At 39.7% G+C, this 12,672-nt stretch overlaps 1 protein-coding gene across 2 annotated transcripts in view; it reads left to right on the top strand.

Annotated features, from left to right (window-relative positions):
• Positions 1–12,672, top strand: part of pex14 (peroxisomal biogenesis factor 14) — a 193,024-nt gene that overhangs the window by 138,869 nt on the left and 41,483 nt on the right. For both annotated transcript variants that reach the window (XM_052039288.1, XM_052039289.1), the window contains exon 5: positions 1,669–1,751. In XM_052039288.1, coding sequence (XP_051895248.1) covers positions 1,669–1,751 — 83 coding nt within the window. The remainder of the gene's footprint in view (positions 1–1,668; positions 1,752–12,672) is intronic.

Genomic DNA, 12,672 nt, shown 5'->3' with positions numbered 1-12,672 from the left:
TCTGATTTTTGTTGTCATCTGAATATCTCATTTGATTAATTGCTCTTAGTCATCTACGTGCTAACCTTTTACTCTACAATACCTAAAATAAAAGTGCAAGTAAAGGTGGCCCCTGAGTTACGGCAGTTTAGGTAACAGAAATTTTCCCTAACAGAATTTACAAAACACTACCCAAAAATTTGAGACACGGAATGAAGTTTGCTCTTATGGAATTTAGAGGGAAAAAGATGCACATAAAATGCGAAAGAAACAACAAATTTTGTCAATGTTTATCTTTAGTCACTCAGTACTGTGGGACGTCACTCCGTCGACTGGGTTGGCAATCACAGCCAAATCCCTCCTCTGTCACACCCTCTCCAGTCAGAGGATATGTGAACAGACGTCTCAGAGTTCAGCGCCACCCCCGCTATTCATCTGTGAGACATTTTCTCTGACACACTGCATTGTATGGAGCTGCAGTAGCCACTGCAGCTCTTACACCAGCTCCTTAAAATAATCCCTCATCCTTCACTCCACTTCCGCCCAGTCACCACACTTTAACCCATTGCCCTCCTGAGCCCCTCCTACGTCACCTTTCTCCCATGAATTCCAATCCTTGAATCCCATTTCTTATCCCAATATCCCCACTTCCTAAATCCTTTCTGAATCCATGAGCATTGTCCATCCCCCTGAGTCTAATGTTGGCCTCAACCATTAAATAACGGCAGTGGGTCAGTTTCTCATTGCCAGTAAAAATGGCATAATGTAAGAGAAAAGCATACTATAGCAATGCATCTCCACTGATAACATAGGATTCAATGGGAAAAGGGGGTTCCTGTTATGGGAAATTGCGATACGGATTGTTTTCAAGGAGTGCAACCTCTCTGTACTGTGAGGGACACCTGTATAAGGGAATCAGAGAAAGCAAAATTCCATCCAAAAGTACTTTAGTAATAAAAAAAAAGGACACAGATAATTGCTAAGATTCTGAAAATATCTGTCTTAGTTGAAATGTGAACCAACTTCTTTGTGTTTGCTGGAATTTTAAACATTAATTTTACTTTTTGAATTTTATCATTAAAAAAAAGAGACATATGATGTATATTGATTATTATGTTACATTGAAAATCATTGCTGATTTTATTTCTAAAGAAGAATGCAAATTTTATAAAGAGTCCCAGTTGTTGAAATATATTTTTACTTGGATAAATACAGAAAGGTTCCATCCGATTATATTTGGCACAATTCAGTATTCATTAGAACACATGCCAATTTTGTGTTCATGCTAGAGTGCATATGTATATGTTGGTGCACCCACCAATCAATGGACAGTGATAAATGGTTCCTTCTTTATTAGGAAGATAGGTCATGGCCAAATTGAGCACCTTAAAAATGTTGCTGTTAATTTCTACAAAGTTAATTCAATTGATTGAACTCATTTTTAAAATGTGTGAAAATAGGGCAAAATGTATTGAAAGTCAGTCTCATTTAAAACTGTTTCTGTTTGTAATATTTTTGCTTCTAACTGGAACATAATACTACCTGGAGGTTGGGACTGATGCTTGTTGAAATAAGGCAGATATCAAGAGATGCAAACAATTCTTCAGTATCAAACTTTTGCTTTTTCTGTCAATTGCTTATTGCACTCACTGTGTTATTTGCTTATTGTGATATGTTAATATCTTTTAGATCCCAGTTCCAGATGGCGGGAATATGGTGCCTTGGCAATCATCATGGCTGGGATTGCATTTGGCTTTCACCAACTATACAAGGTATGGTTCCAGTTTTGACAGAAAGACTTTCAAAATTAAGAAAAGAAATTATTTGTTTTTACAAGGTTTTGAACACAGCATTGAGGCATTTACAATTATGTTCATTTGAACTGTACAGTTTACTTTGTATTATTGCAATTATTGAGTTTCCCTTACAAATCATGAGTTGTGACTAATGAGCATTTTGAGCAGCATAGCACTGGTGTAAAACACTTGGTTGCATTTTAGTCTTGAATGATAACTAAGTTAAAAATAATGAATAGAACAGTGCAAAGTGCAGTTAGGGTCTAGGTTGGCTTTGAAGTGGGTGCAGATTCCTTTCATGGGAATTCTGTTAAAGAGTAAAGTTGGATCTTGATCCTGGTTTTCCATGCTAATCCTAAGTGGGTTTGTGCTGCAATTGGAGAGTGAATACAGTCTTAGTGTAATCCACAAGAAGCAGATAACATGTGGTTAAAGGGTATTGGCTTAACCATTGATTTTTATTTTACTCTGTAATACTTGGATATGAATACAAAAAACTAAATATATCTAGTGACAACACTTGGTTACCAGTTTCTATGACATTAATTCTTGGAACTCCCTTGAGTAGCTTACAAGCTTTTTGTTCATCTATTTGACAACTGACGCCCTGATATTAATGTAAACCATGTCAGCTGTTGTGCCATGTACTGTTTTGCAGTAATGAAAGGAACGTGTGTTACACTGATCAAAGTAGATGGTCAGTTTAGAAGTGTGAAACAGTTTGTTTTTCTGATCCAATATATACTTTTGCTACAACCCACAATAAAAATTACTAAATCTTGAACCAGAAAAAACAAAATTAGTCTCACTTGACAGAACCAAACCACAGCTGTCTTTTGCTTTTAAGTTTTAATTTTATATTTGCCAAGCTGTAAGTAACAATTTAGAAAATTATTGTAGTGGGTAAATGAGACTAACAATGGAGACTTTAATACATTTTCAAACCTTACATTCCTAAAATTACAATAGCTACCAAAAGCATGACCACACATGTAGCACTTCTGCTACTGCCTCATGCTTGGGTCTCATTTACTGATATAATTATAATGAATGCTTCAGTTTGTGTTATGTTGGTACAGGGACCCTTGAGCTGATTAAAATGCTCGTCTGTATTGTGTGCTTTTATCAGCTTTGTCTCAAATTCCATTTTGAAAATGCATTGGAATGTTCATTATTAAAAATGAGTACTCTTAAACATTCATTTATATTTGATTGTCAATTATTTTAATCAGACCCTTTGGAGGTCTGAAGCCAGGAATTCAATATATGCAACCTGGATATTTCACAGACTCAGTGTTTTGATACCTCCCTTGTTTGTTCATCTTATTTCTCTCGTGTTTCCCTTCTGATTCTCTCGCATCCCCTTTCTAAAATTCTCTTTCAGTTTTTCTGTCTTTTTGACTCACCTTCGTCCTGTTTTTCACACATCTTTATCGGACATGTTCTCACTTTCCCTCAGTGTTGTTCCCATTTTCTCCATTTCTTTTCTTAACTGTCACTTTTTCTGTCTCTCACTCCATTTGTTGGGTTTGGCTTTGGTATTCTAGTCTTCACACTGGATCCCATCAACTGGCCCCTGTCTCTCCTTCCTTTTCCCCTTTATTTCTCCCTCTCCTTCTCCACCAGATGATTGCTCCGGCCTGCCCTTGCTCTCTGTGCCGCACAGCAACCCCCTGCTGTCCCAAAGACACCTTCATAATTCACCACCCCCCCAAGTCATAGTGTTCCCCCCACCCCCAATGTCACAGCAATTTCAACCTCACCCTCCACCAGCCAGCCCATCCCCATCCTTGATACCTCCCTCAGGTAACTGACAGAAGACAGAAGCTTTCTTCTGCACCTGACCTCTACAGCTGCTCTGATCAGGACCTATTTTCATTTTAATACTTTGAAGAATCAATTCTTAATGAATTTGTACCACCTTCTCAATAAAAATGTACTGGGTTCTTGAGGTTGTTAATTCAATCAATATTTTGAATGGTAGGATATAATATTTAGTGTAGTTTCACCAAAAGGCACATTCAAGGTCACAGTAAATGAATTGCCAAATCAGACTGCTGTAACCTGCCAGCATGATTAGCATCAAAGTCATAATTATACAGTTGTTGCTACAATAGACTTTGCAGGGTATCTGTATTTGGAGCAAAAGAATTGCAGATGTTAGAAATTCAAAATAAAAATAGAAAATGCTGGAAGCATTCATCAGGTCAAACAGGATCCATGGGGAGAAAAACAGAGTTGGTGTTTCAGGTGAAGGACACTTTGTCAGAACCAGAAAATTGTTTAAAGTTGCAGGGAGGAGGAAGGCTGGAGAGAATATAGGGAATGTCCATGATGGGGTTCAACCAAAGATAACAATTGCTTTAAAAGCTACTAAGTAGAAACACAAGAGAAGAAAGAAGGAATGGATTGAAACAGAGGAACAGCTGCATCTGGGGGGGAGAGAGAGAGAGAAAGAAAAAATGGAGTTTCCTGAAATTGTTCACTTCAGTATTAAGTCTTAGGGCTGCAACATACCCAGGTAGAAGATGAGGAGCTGTTCCTTGAGCTTGCGTTGGATATTGGTGGAACAATAAAAGACACAAAGACAGAGAGATGGAGAATTAAACTAACAGGTGGAGACGCAAGAGACTGCAGATGCTGGAATCTGGAGCACAAAACAAATTACTGTAGGAAGTCAATGGGTCGGGCAGCATCAGTGGGGTGGGGGGGGTGGAATTGTTAACATTTCAGATCAAGACCTTGCATCAGGACTGACAGCACAGCAGGTAATTGGAAGCTCATGGTCACCCTTGCAGACTGAATGAAGGTGCTCTGCGAAGCAATCACCCAAGCTGCCTTTTGGTTTCTCCAAAGTAGAGGAGTGCTCAATTGGAAGAAGTGTAGGTGAATTGCTGCTTCAGTTGGATCCCTGGATAGTTGGGAGAGGAGGGGTAAAAGAGAGGGTGCTGCATGGGAAAGTGGACCTGAGAATTGCAGAGGGAAAGTTCTCTTCAGAATCCGAAAAGTGGAAGGTAGGGAATGATGGGTCGGGTGGTGGAATCCCATGAAGGTGGCAAAAATGATGGTGGGTGATCTGTTGAATGTGGAGGCTTGAAAGGTGGAAGTAATTGTTACCTCGACAACATTGATCTGCATTCTATCACAGATGTTCCTTCTGTTCTCTCTACCCCTCCCCCTTTCCGCAACCTAAAACACGCTTCTTTTTTCTCTTCTCCACGGATGAAGGGTCCCTGACCTGAGGTGTTGAACCTTTTTCTCTGCCCATGGATGCTGCATGACCTGCTGAGTTCTTTCAGCATTTTTTGTCCAGTGTGCATTATATCTGTTCCATGGCCGTTTTTCTACAGTTGGATGATGGTTGTAAAATGCTAGAGGTTCAGAGGAACCATTTCCAGGAAAGCTTCAAATGACAAGGACACATGACCAGGGAATTGTGTCAGGAAGTTTAACCTGAAATATAGGCCCATATTCATCTAAAACCTGGGAAAATTTATTGCAGTGTCTGGAGATCTGGCGTGAAATGTGCTAAGATGCGTCATGTTTCCTATTTCCTTAGTAGGCTATTCAGCCCATTGAATGCTTGCCAGCTCACAGAGCAATTCCATTCTCTGCTAATTTTCCAGTGCACCTTCCCATCAACTCCCCCCAGCTTCCACCCACTCACTTACACGAGGGGCAATTCTCAGTGGTCACAGACAGAACGTGCAAACTCCACACAGACAGTACCAGAGGTTAAGATTGACAACTCTAGCGATGTGGGTTGAGTCAGCAGCTCTACCAGTTACGCCACTGTGCAACCCTCAAGGTATTATAAGAAGAATATTAAGATAGAAGAGTCAACTGGAAACAGTTGGAAAGTAGATAAACTTTCACGTGCAATATTTGTGGTTGTTAAAGGCCCAAGTTATTGTTGACTGTGGCTGCTGATTCAAAAGAACTGCTGGCGATCAGGCATTCATCCCAAATTAAGTCCAGACCTAATGTGGACCTGACATAAGATTGGAGACCCCATTAATTTTAATGAGAATTCTCAGCCTGGAACAGTAAGTGACTTTTTAAAAAAATATATATTTTACTTTGATTTTAATGATTTTTTTTTATGAACTTTAAATTTGCAGTCTTTAAAAATAGTGTTCTTTATATCTCTCTGAATGTCAGAGAGATTTGAAAACTGTTGGGTTCCTTGACAAATCTGATATAAACAAAGCTCCAGTCCCAGGTTTTTCTTTGGTCAAAGGCTATCAGAGACTTCTCAGGGGTGCAGCACCAGCAGCACACCAGCTAATGCCTACACACTGCTGAAGCTTCACTGTGCTCTGCTGGGTGCCTCCAGGATCGAGAGGCCCAGCAAGATTCCACCTACACATCTGTAACCAGTTAGAACTGGTATGGGGAGAGCACGGGCTGGTTGTAGCATGACGTGGCCCAGTGTTAAAAGGGACCTGAGGGGCAACTTTTTCCATATAGAGGGTGGTGGGTATATAGAACGAGTTGCTCATGTTACTGTCGTATTTGCTGTTATTTCAAAATCTGCTTACAAAGAGACACCTCAAAGCACTGAAGAGAGTCCATCAACACTGTCTCCACAAAATTCTCTAACTGCACTGGCAGGATGGGCAGAATAAACAATGAGCTTAAATGTTGTCTCCCAGGCCAATCTCCCCAGCCTTGAGGCTCTAAGTACGCCTGGTTGACTCTGTCAGGCAGACCAACGTGGTCTGTTGTGGTTGTTAAAGGGCCAAGTCATGTTGACTGTGGCCGCTGATTCAAAAGAACTGCTGGCAAATAACAGTAACAGGACAGTAACATTGTAGAGTGCCATACTCATGGCATGTCCAACACCAGACTCTCAAAACAGATGCTCTGTTCCATGGTCTCATGGAAACTTACCAGGTGCACAAAGGAGAAGATTCAAGGATGTTCTCAAAACCTCCTCAGGAAAATGTAACATCCCCACTGACTTCTGGAAATCTTTGGTCCATGGCCATTCAAAGGGTTTAGGATAGCACTGAGGACCTTGAATCCGAGTGTTAGGACCACACAGAAGCACAGCATAAACAGTGGAAAGAGCACACCACTTCCCAAACTGTCCTCTGCCCAGCACCAACTGCTCCAGCTGTGTCAGAGTCTGAGAGTCCTGCATTGACATCACTAGTCTCCTCAGAGCCCACTGAAGCAAGTCATCCTTAATCCCAAGGGAATGCCTAAGAAGAAGAATATTTCAAAGTGACATTATTACACATCATCCTGGTACAAATCTGTACCCATGCAGAATGGGTTAAAGCTTTTGTAATATCATGACTATGTTAATTTGTACTGTGGGTGCATTTGATACTGGGTTGATTTGAGGAGAGTCATTATCCTTTTTGGTAGTCACTCTGAATTTTATTTTGGGTGTAGTCAAACCGTGCAACAAGCATCCTAGTCTTGTGACAGCATGCCCTTCACAATTGCATTATATATAATTGGAAACAGGAATCCAGCAAGACTTTTTTTAAGCTGATTAAGCAAAAAACAATTATTTTAAGAGGCTCAACTAGTAGTTGCATTGACCTGCTTTCCTCCTAACTGTATTGAATGTCAAGCTTGATTCTCATTTAATCCCTCTTTATGAGGAAGATATTGTCCAACTTTATTTTGTAGTAAAGGGTTATCAGATAGTAAAGTATATGAAAACAATAGACTGTGCGTTTTTGCTGTATAAATATTCATTGATTATTTAAGGTTTTTCTTTTTAAGGCATGTTAAAGTTGAGTGCATTTGACTTTAGTAGTGGTGAGCCACATGAAACGTAATATACAGAAGGATCAAATAGTGCTAAACAGAGCAAATATCTCAAAGCAACTTGTGACTGGGGTTTTCCAGTTCAAAGATCCTGTTGCCGGTTTGGAGATGATACTGTAAAATTCTCTAATTCTGTGAATTCAGGGTCATGGATAATGATTCAAATGGTGTGCTAGAGCTTGCAGAATTCCTGATTATCAACTCCAGAACAATATTCAGTTTGTTTGAAATTCAGATAATAAAGTGGTGTGTCTGCAAGACCTGGACACCATTTCAGCCTGAGGGACAAATAATGTTCATGATGCCATGTGTGCCAGACATTGAAAGTCTCCACCAAGGAATCTAACTACCGTCCCTTGGCATTAAATAGCATTGCCACATCTGAATCTCTCATCATCAATATCCTGGATTTCCCCTCTGACTGGAAACTCAACTGGATCACCTATTTACAAAAACAACTCATGTTGGGTGTCATGGGATGAGTGACTTGCCTCCTGACTCCCAGATCTGTTCCACTATCCATAAAACACAAATTAGGACTGTGATGGAATGCCATCCAGTCATCTAGACGAGTGCAATTCCAGTAGCTTAACACCAGAGAAAGTAGTTGAGGCAGGTGCAATAACAACATTTAAAAGACATTTGGATAAGTACATGAGTATTGAAGGTTTAGAGGGGTATAGAAGCATAGAACACTACAGCACAGAAAACAGGCCATTCGGCCCTTCTAGTCTGTGCTGAAACTTTATTCCACTAGTCCCATTGACCTGAACTAGGTCCACAACCCTCCAGACCTCTCCTCTCCATATATCTATCCAATTTATTCTTAAAACTTAGATTATGGGCCAATCATGGGAAAATGGGACTAGCTTAGGTGGGCACTTTGGTTGGCGTGGACGAATTGGGCTGAGGATCCTGTTTCTGTGCTGTATGACCTTATGACTATTTGGGAGGAAGAGCCTTGATTGGCACCTTATCTGCCACACTGAACTTTCACCAGTGGCACACCATGGCTGTAGCTTGTGCCATTTACAAAATGCACAAGAGTAACTTGCCAAGACTACTTTGACATCAACTCCCAAACTGTCAACCTCCACCACCCATAAGAAGGGTAGGAGGCAGATGAGGACCCCACCCTCTCATGTAGCACTGCAATTTACACAGCATCCTGAGCTGAAAATATTGCCAACCTTTTATTGTTACTAGCCAAAATACTGGAACTCTGTCTAATAGAACAACATAAGCACCTTCCTTAGGAGGACTGCAGATGTTCACTCCTGCTTCTCAAGAACAATATGGCACGGACAATATATGCTGTTTCTGCCAACAGCGCCCACATCCTAGGAATCAGGATATCCAATAAAGCCTGCACCAGACTACTAATGCAGAGATTTTGGGAGGAATATTTTACATTCTGTAATTCATCTGAGTAGGTGTTTACATGCAGCTTGTTTTTACATAAGTTGAGTTAAGATGGTTTTTAACTTTTGCACCTGTTTAGAGCTGTCATTATGTGGATCTAGTGTGCAGCAAATTAAACTGTAGCTAAATTGGATTTCACTTTTTCTTTTTGAAGTTGGTTGTTTCAGATGTCATGTTATTTGTAAAGTGCCACGTGGATACCACATTTAATATCACGTTTGTCATTGTATACCTCCAGCTCACTATTAGTAATGTCAGGTTAGACTTGTTGGAACTAAAACAAAATACTCATTTTATAAAACCATATGTGTATTGGCATTTTGTGAAATAGCTGTAGCCATCCTTGAACATGGATGACAATGAAAAAAGTAATCCTAAATTATTGTTAGGACCTGTGGTTCTATTGATAAAACCTGACTCCAATTAAAACTACTTTATGGCCAAATGAAGAGAAAGGGGCAAACAAAACACTACATGTTGATCTTGCCTGAAAGCTTCTAATTGCCAATTCCCTGTGTGTGCTTTTATTTTAAACTAAAGAAGGCTGTATTATTGGAAAGAAAATTAGGTGTACTAACCTCTCTTGCACTTGGGGGGGGTGTTCTTCCAGTGATTGTTTTTATTTTGGGATTTGGAAATAGGATTGGCTTCAGAACTCTGTATAGTTACTGTTCCGATAAGAAATTCCATGCATATTGAACATATGATACATACTCAAAAATTAATTTGTAATCTTTCCTTATGACAGTATTTTTAGTTCCCACAACAGATGCTGTCTGATCTCCTGACAGCTATAATCTTCTGTTTTAGCATCTTTAGCATTTTTCTTTTTATTTATTAACTTATGGACCTCAAACACACAAAAGTAATATTTCAAGAGTACTGCATTATCAACAAAGCTAAGATCCCATCTGCCTATCAGTGGGGCAGATCTTCTGTTGCCTTGAAACTTCCTCTCACCTGTCCCTGGACTCTGCTGCTACATCCCAAGTAATGCTGGGTGCAATGTTATTCCAGGTGCTCGGCTCCCAACACTTTAATGTGATGACGTGCACCCATAGAGGTTGCCAAGGCGTAGATGGCCTGCTGCACTCACAGAATGGCTTTGATGAGGCCCTGCACCCATCCTCAACGACTGTCAAAGCAGTCAATGTCATCAAATGCTTGTGAATAATTTTAACATTCATAAACATTCAAAACATTTGGCATCTGTCAAAATGCAAAAGTAATGTTAGAAAATACTAGTTTTTTTAAAGGAGGTTAAAATATTAAGACAGATACAGTAAAAAAAATTCTTTTAATTTAATTAAGTTTGTTTAAAAGGATCCATTTACCATTCTGCCATTAGTCGATTTCTCCCATTCATTTGAATAGGAGCTGCTGTACTTGGTTGGCAGGCGTCCCAGCTTGAGAGCCAAGAAGCTTGCAGATGTTAGCACTGCTGCATTAAACTCCATGAGGGGGCAATTGGCAGCCCAGACAGGAGGTGGATGATGCTACCTTCGCTTTAGACCCTCGCCAGCATTGGAAACCAGGATCTTTGTAGAGAAACGGGAATAAATCCCAGCATTATTGTTGGCAAAGAGTTGGAGGATCCAGCCCAATAAGTTTCATGTGGACATTAAAGGTCCCATAACATTAATTGAAGAAGAATTGGATTGCCCCCAATAAACTGGCCTGCATTTCTCCCTCAAATAACACCATCTGACAAATTAACTTTATTGCTATTGCCAATGTCCTGGCCTATATTTATCTCCTAATCAACATAAGTAAAGCACAATAGCTCGTCATTATCAAATTACTGTTTGTGCTAGTGTGCTGTACGCAAATTGCCTTGTGTGTTTCCTACTTTAGAACAGTAACTGCACTTAAATATTTGTTTGGCTCTACAGTGCTTTGGGGTGTTCTGAAAGAGAAGTGAAAGGTGCTATATAAATGCATGTTTTCCTTTATATCCGTGAGATCTTACTACTTATGAAATTGACATCCAAAAACAACAGTGTTTCTTAGAAATTGTTTTCTGAATCAGTCAAAGAGATTTTATAAATTTCTAGTAAACCTATAAACTGTATGGCAGACTTTCTGAATAACATGTTTTTGACTATTTTTGTAGAGTGGACTTTCATTAAGGTTTCTCAGTAATGGTTGATGTTAACTGGGTACAATTAATGAGGAGGAATGTCTCAAAACAATTATGGTAGTTCCTGAGAACTTGGGAGCATGTGAATTTAAGCCGGAACTCTCATGGTGTTATGCATACTCATCTGGCTCTTGCACAGTGTGGCTAGTTCTGTTTTCTATCGATGAAATCACAGGGTATAATACATTCTGGGAGAGTGTTCCATGGATACCATAAGTTGTGTGACCATTATGCTGTTGTTGTCCTGTGTGAATTTGTTGGATTGATGTGGAATATTGCATTATGTTGTTGTGTAAATGTGGATGCTTTTCAACTCATGTCTTTGTACATGCTAACGTACGTCCACCTCTCCCTTTGATGGTTACAAAGCTGCTTGCTTGGACTTCATTCTGGATATTCAAAGGATTCCTGTATCTATAGTTTGTGATTGAGCACAACGCAGTACAAGAAATGAGAACAGGAGTAGGTCATCCAGCCCTTCATGCCTGCACTTCTATTCATTAAGATCACGATTGAAGTTTCACCGCCGTACCATTTCCAAGCCTTGGTTCCTGTAATGTTCTGAAATCCATTGATCTTTGTTTTGAATGAACTCAGCAACTGAGCCTCTACAGTTCTCTCGGGTAAAGAATACAAAAGGCTCACCATCCTTTGAGTGAAGAAATTTCTCTTCTCTCAGTCCCAAATGCTCAACACTTTATTTTGAAACTCTCCTGGATTCCTTAGCCAGGGAATACATCCTCCCTGCATCTTGCCTCTCAAATCTTTAAGGTAGTGGGGTTGCTGCATGGCCAACATGGCAACTAGTAGCATAAAATAAAACCAGAAAATGCTGGAAATACTCGGCTGGTCAGGCCGCAGATGTGGGAAGAGAAACAGGTAACATTTCAGGTCAAAGACCCTTCTTCAGAAATGTAGTACCTTATCAGGGCCCCAAAGGTTCCTAATTCATCAGTTTTGATTAACTTGCAGATATTGAATAATGGATTGTTTAGTTTTTTACTGAAGTACATACAGATGATGCAAATTCACATTTGGTAGACTATCAAAAGAAGCTGCTCAAGCTGATCGTTGTCACCTGATCTTTTAAAAATGCAAGAAGCTGTGTGTCTGAGCCATAGGCAGTTCTGTGATTCAATGATTGCAGAATTTTATATTAATTTTTCTACATCTTGATAAGTTACGATTTGAGCCTGTGGTAGAATGCTACATGTTTACCAATGAAGTTTTTCATCGGCATAGAGGACACAGGTTTCTCTGCATCCTACTTGTTATCAGATTATAGCCCTCTGTAATTCTACTTCTGGGAAAAAAAATTTCAATAAAATTTGGGTGGAAATCATTGCAGGTGGAAGGTATGGGGTTGCCTGCCAGCATTATTGGAGTACAAGACACTGAACCCTGTAACTTTGACTCCCTGTAAATTGTAGCTTTTATATTTCATACACCTGTTGTGTGACAGTGTGGCTTTGTTATATTGCCTTCACTCAAAGCAATTCTATGTAGTTTTATTTTTAACTAATTGAATGTGAAACAGAAATAAACATC

Source organism: Pristis pectinata, chromosome 26, assembly GCF_009764475.1.
Source record: "Pristis pectinata isolate sPriPec2 chromosome 26, sPriPec2.1.pri, whole genome shotgun sequence".
In the NCBI taxonomy this organism is placed as follows: domain Eukaryota; kingdom Metazoa; phylum Chordata; class Chondrichthyes; order Rhinopristiformes; family Pristidae; genus Pristis; species Pristis pectinata.
The sequence above is the reverse complement of the archived record's forward strand: the minus strand, read 5'-3'. Positions and strand labels throughout refer to the sequence as shown.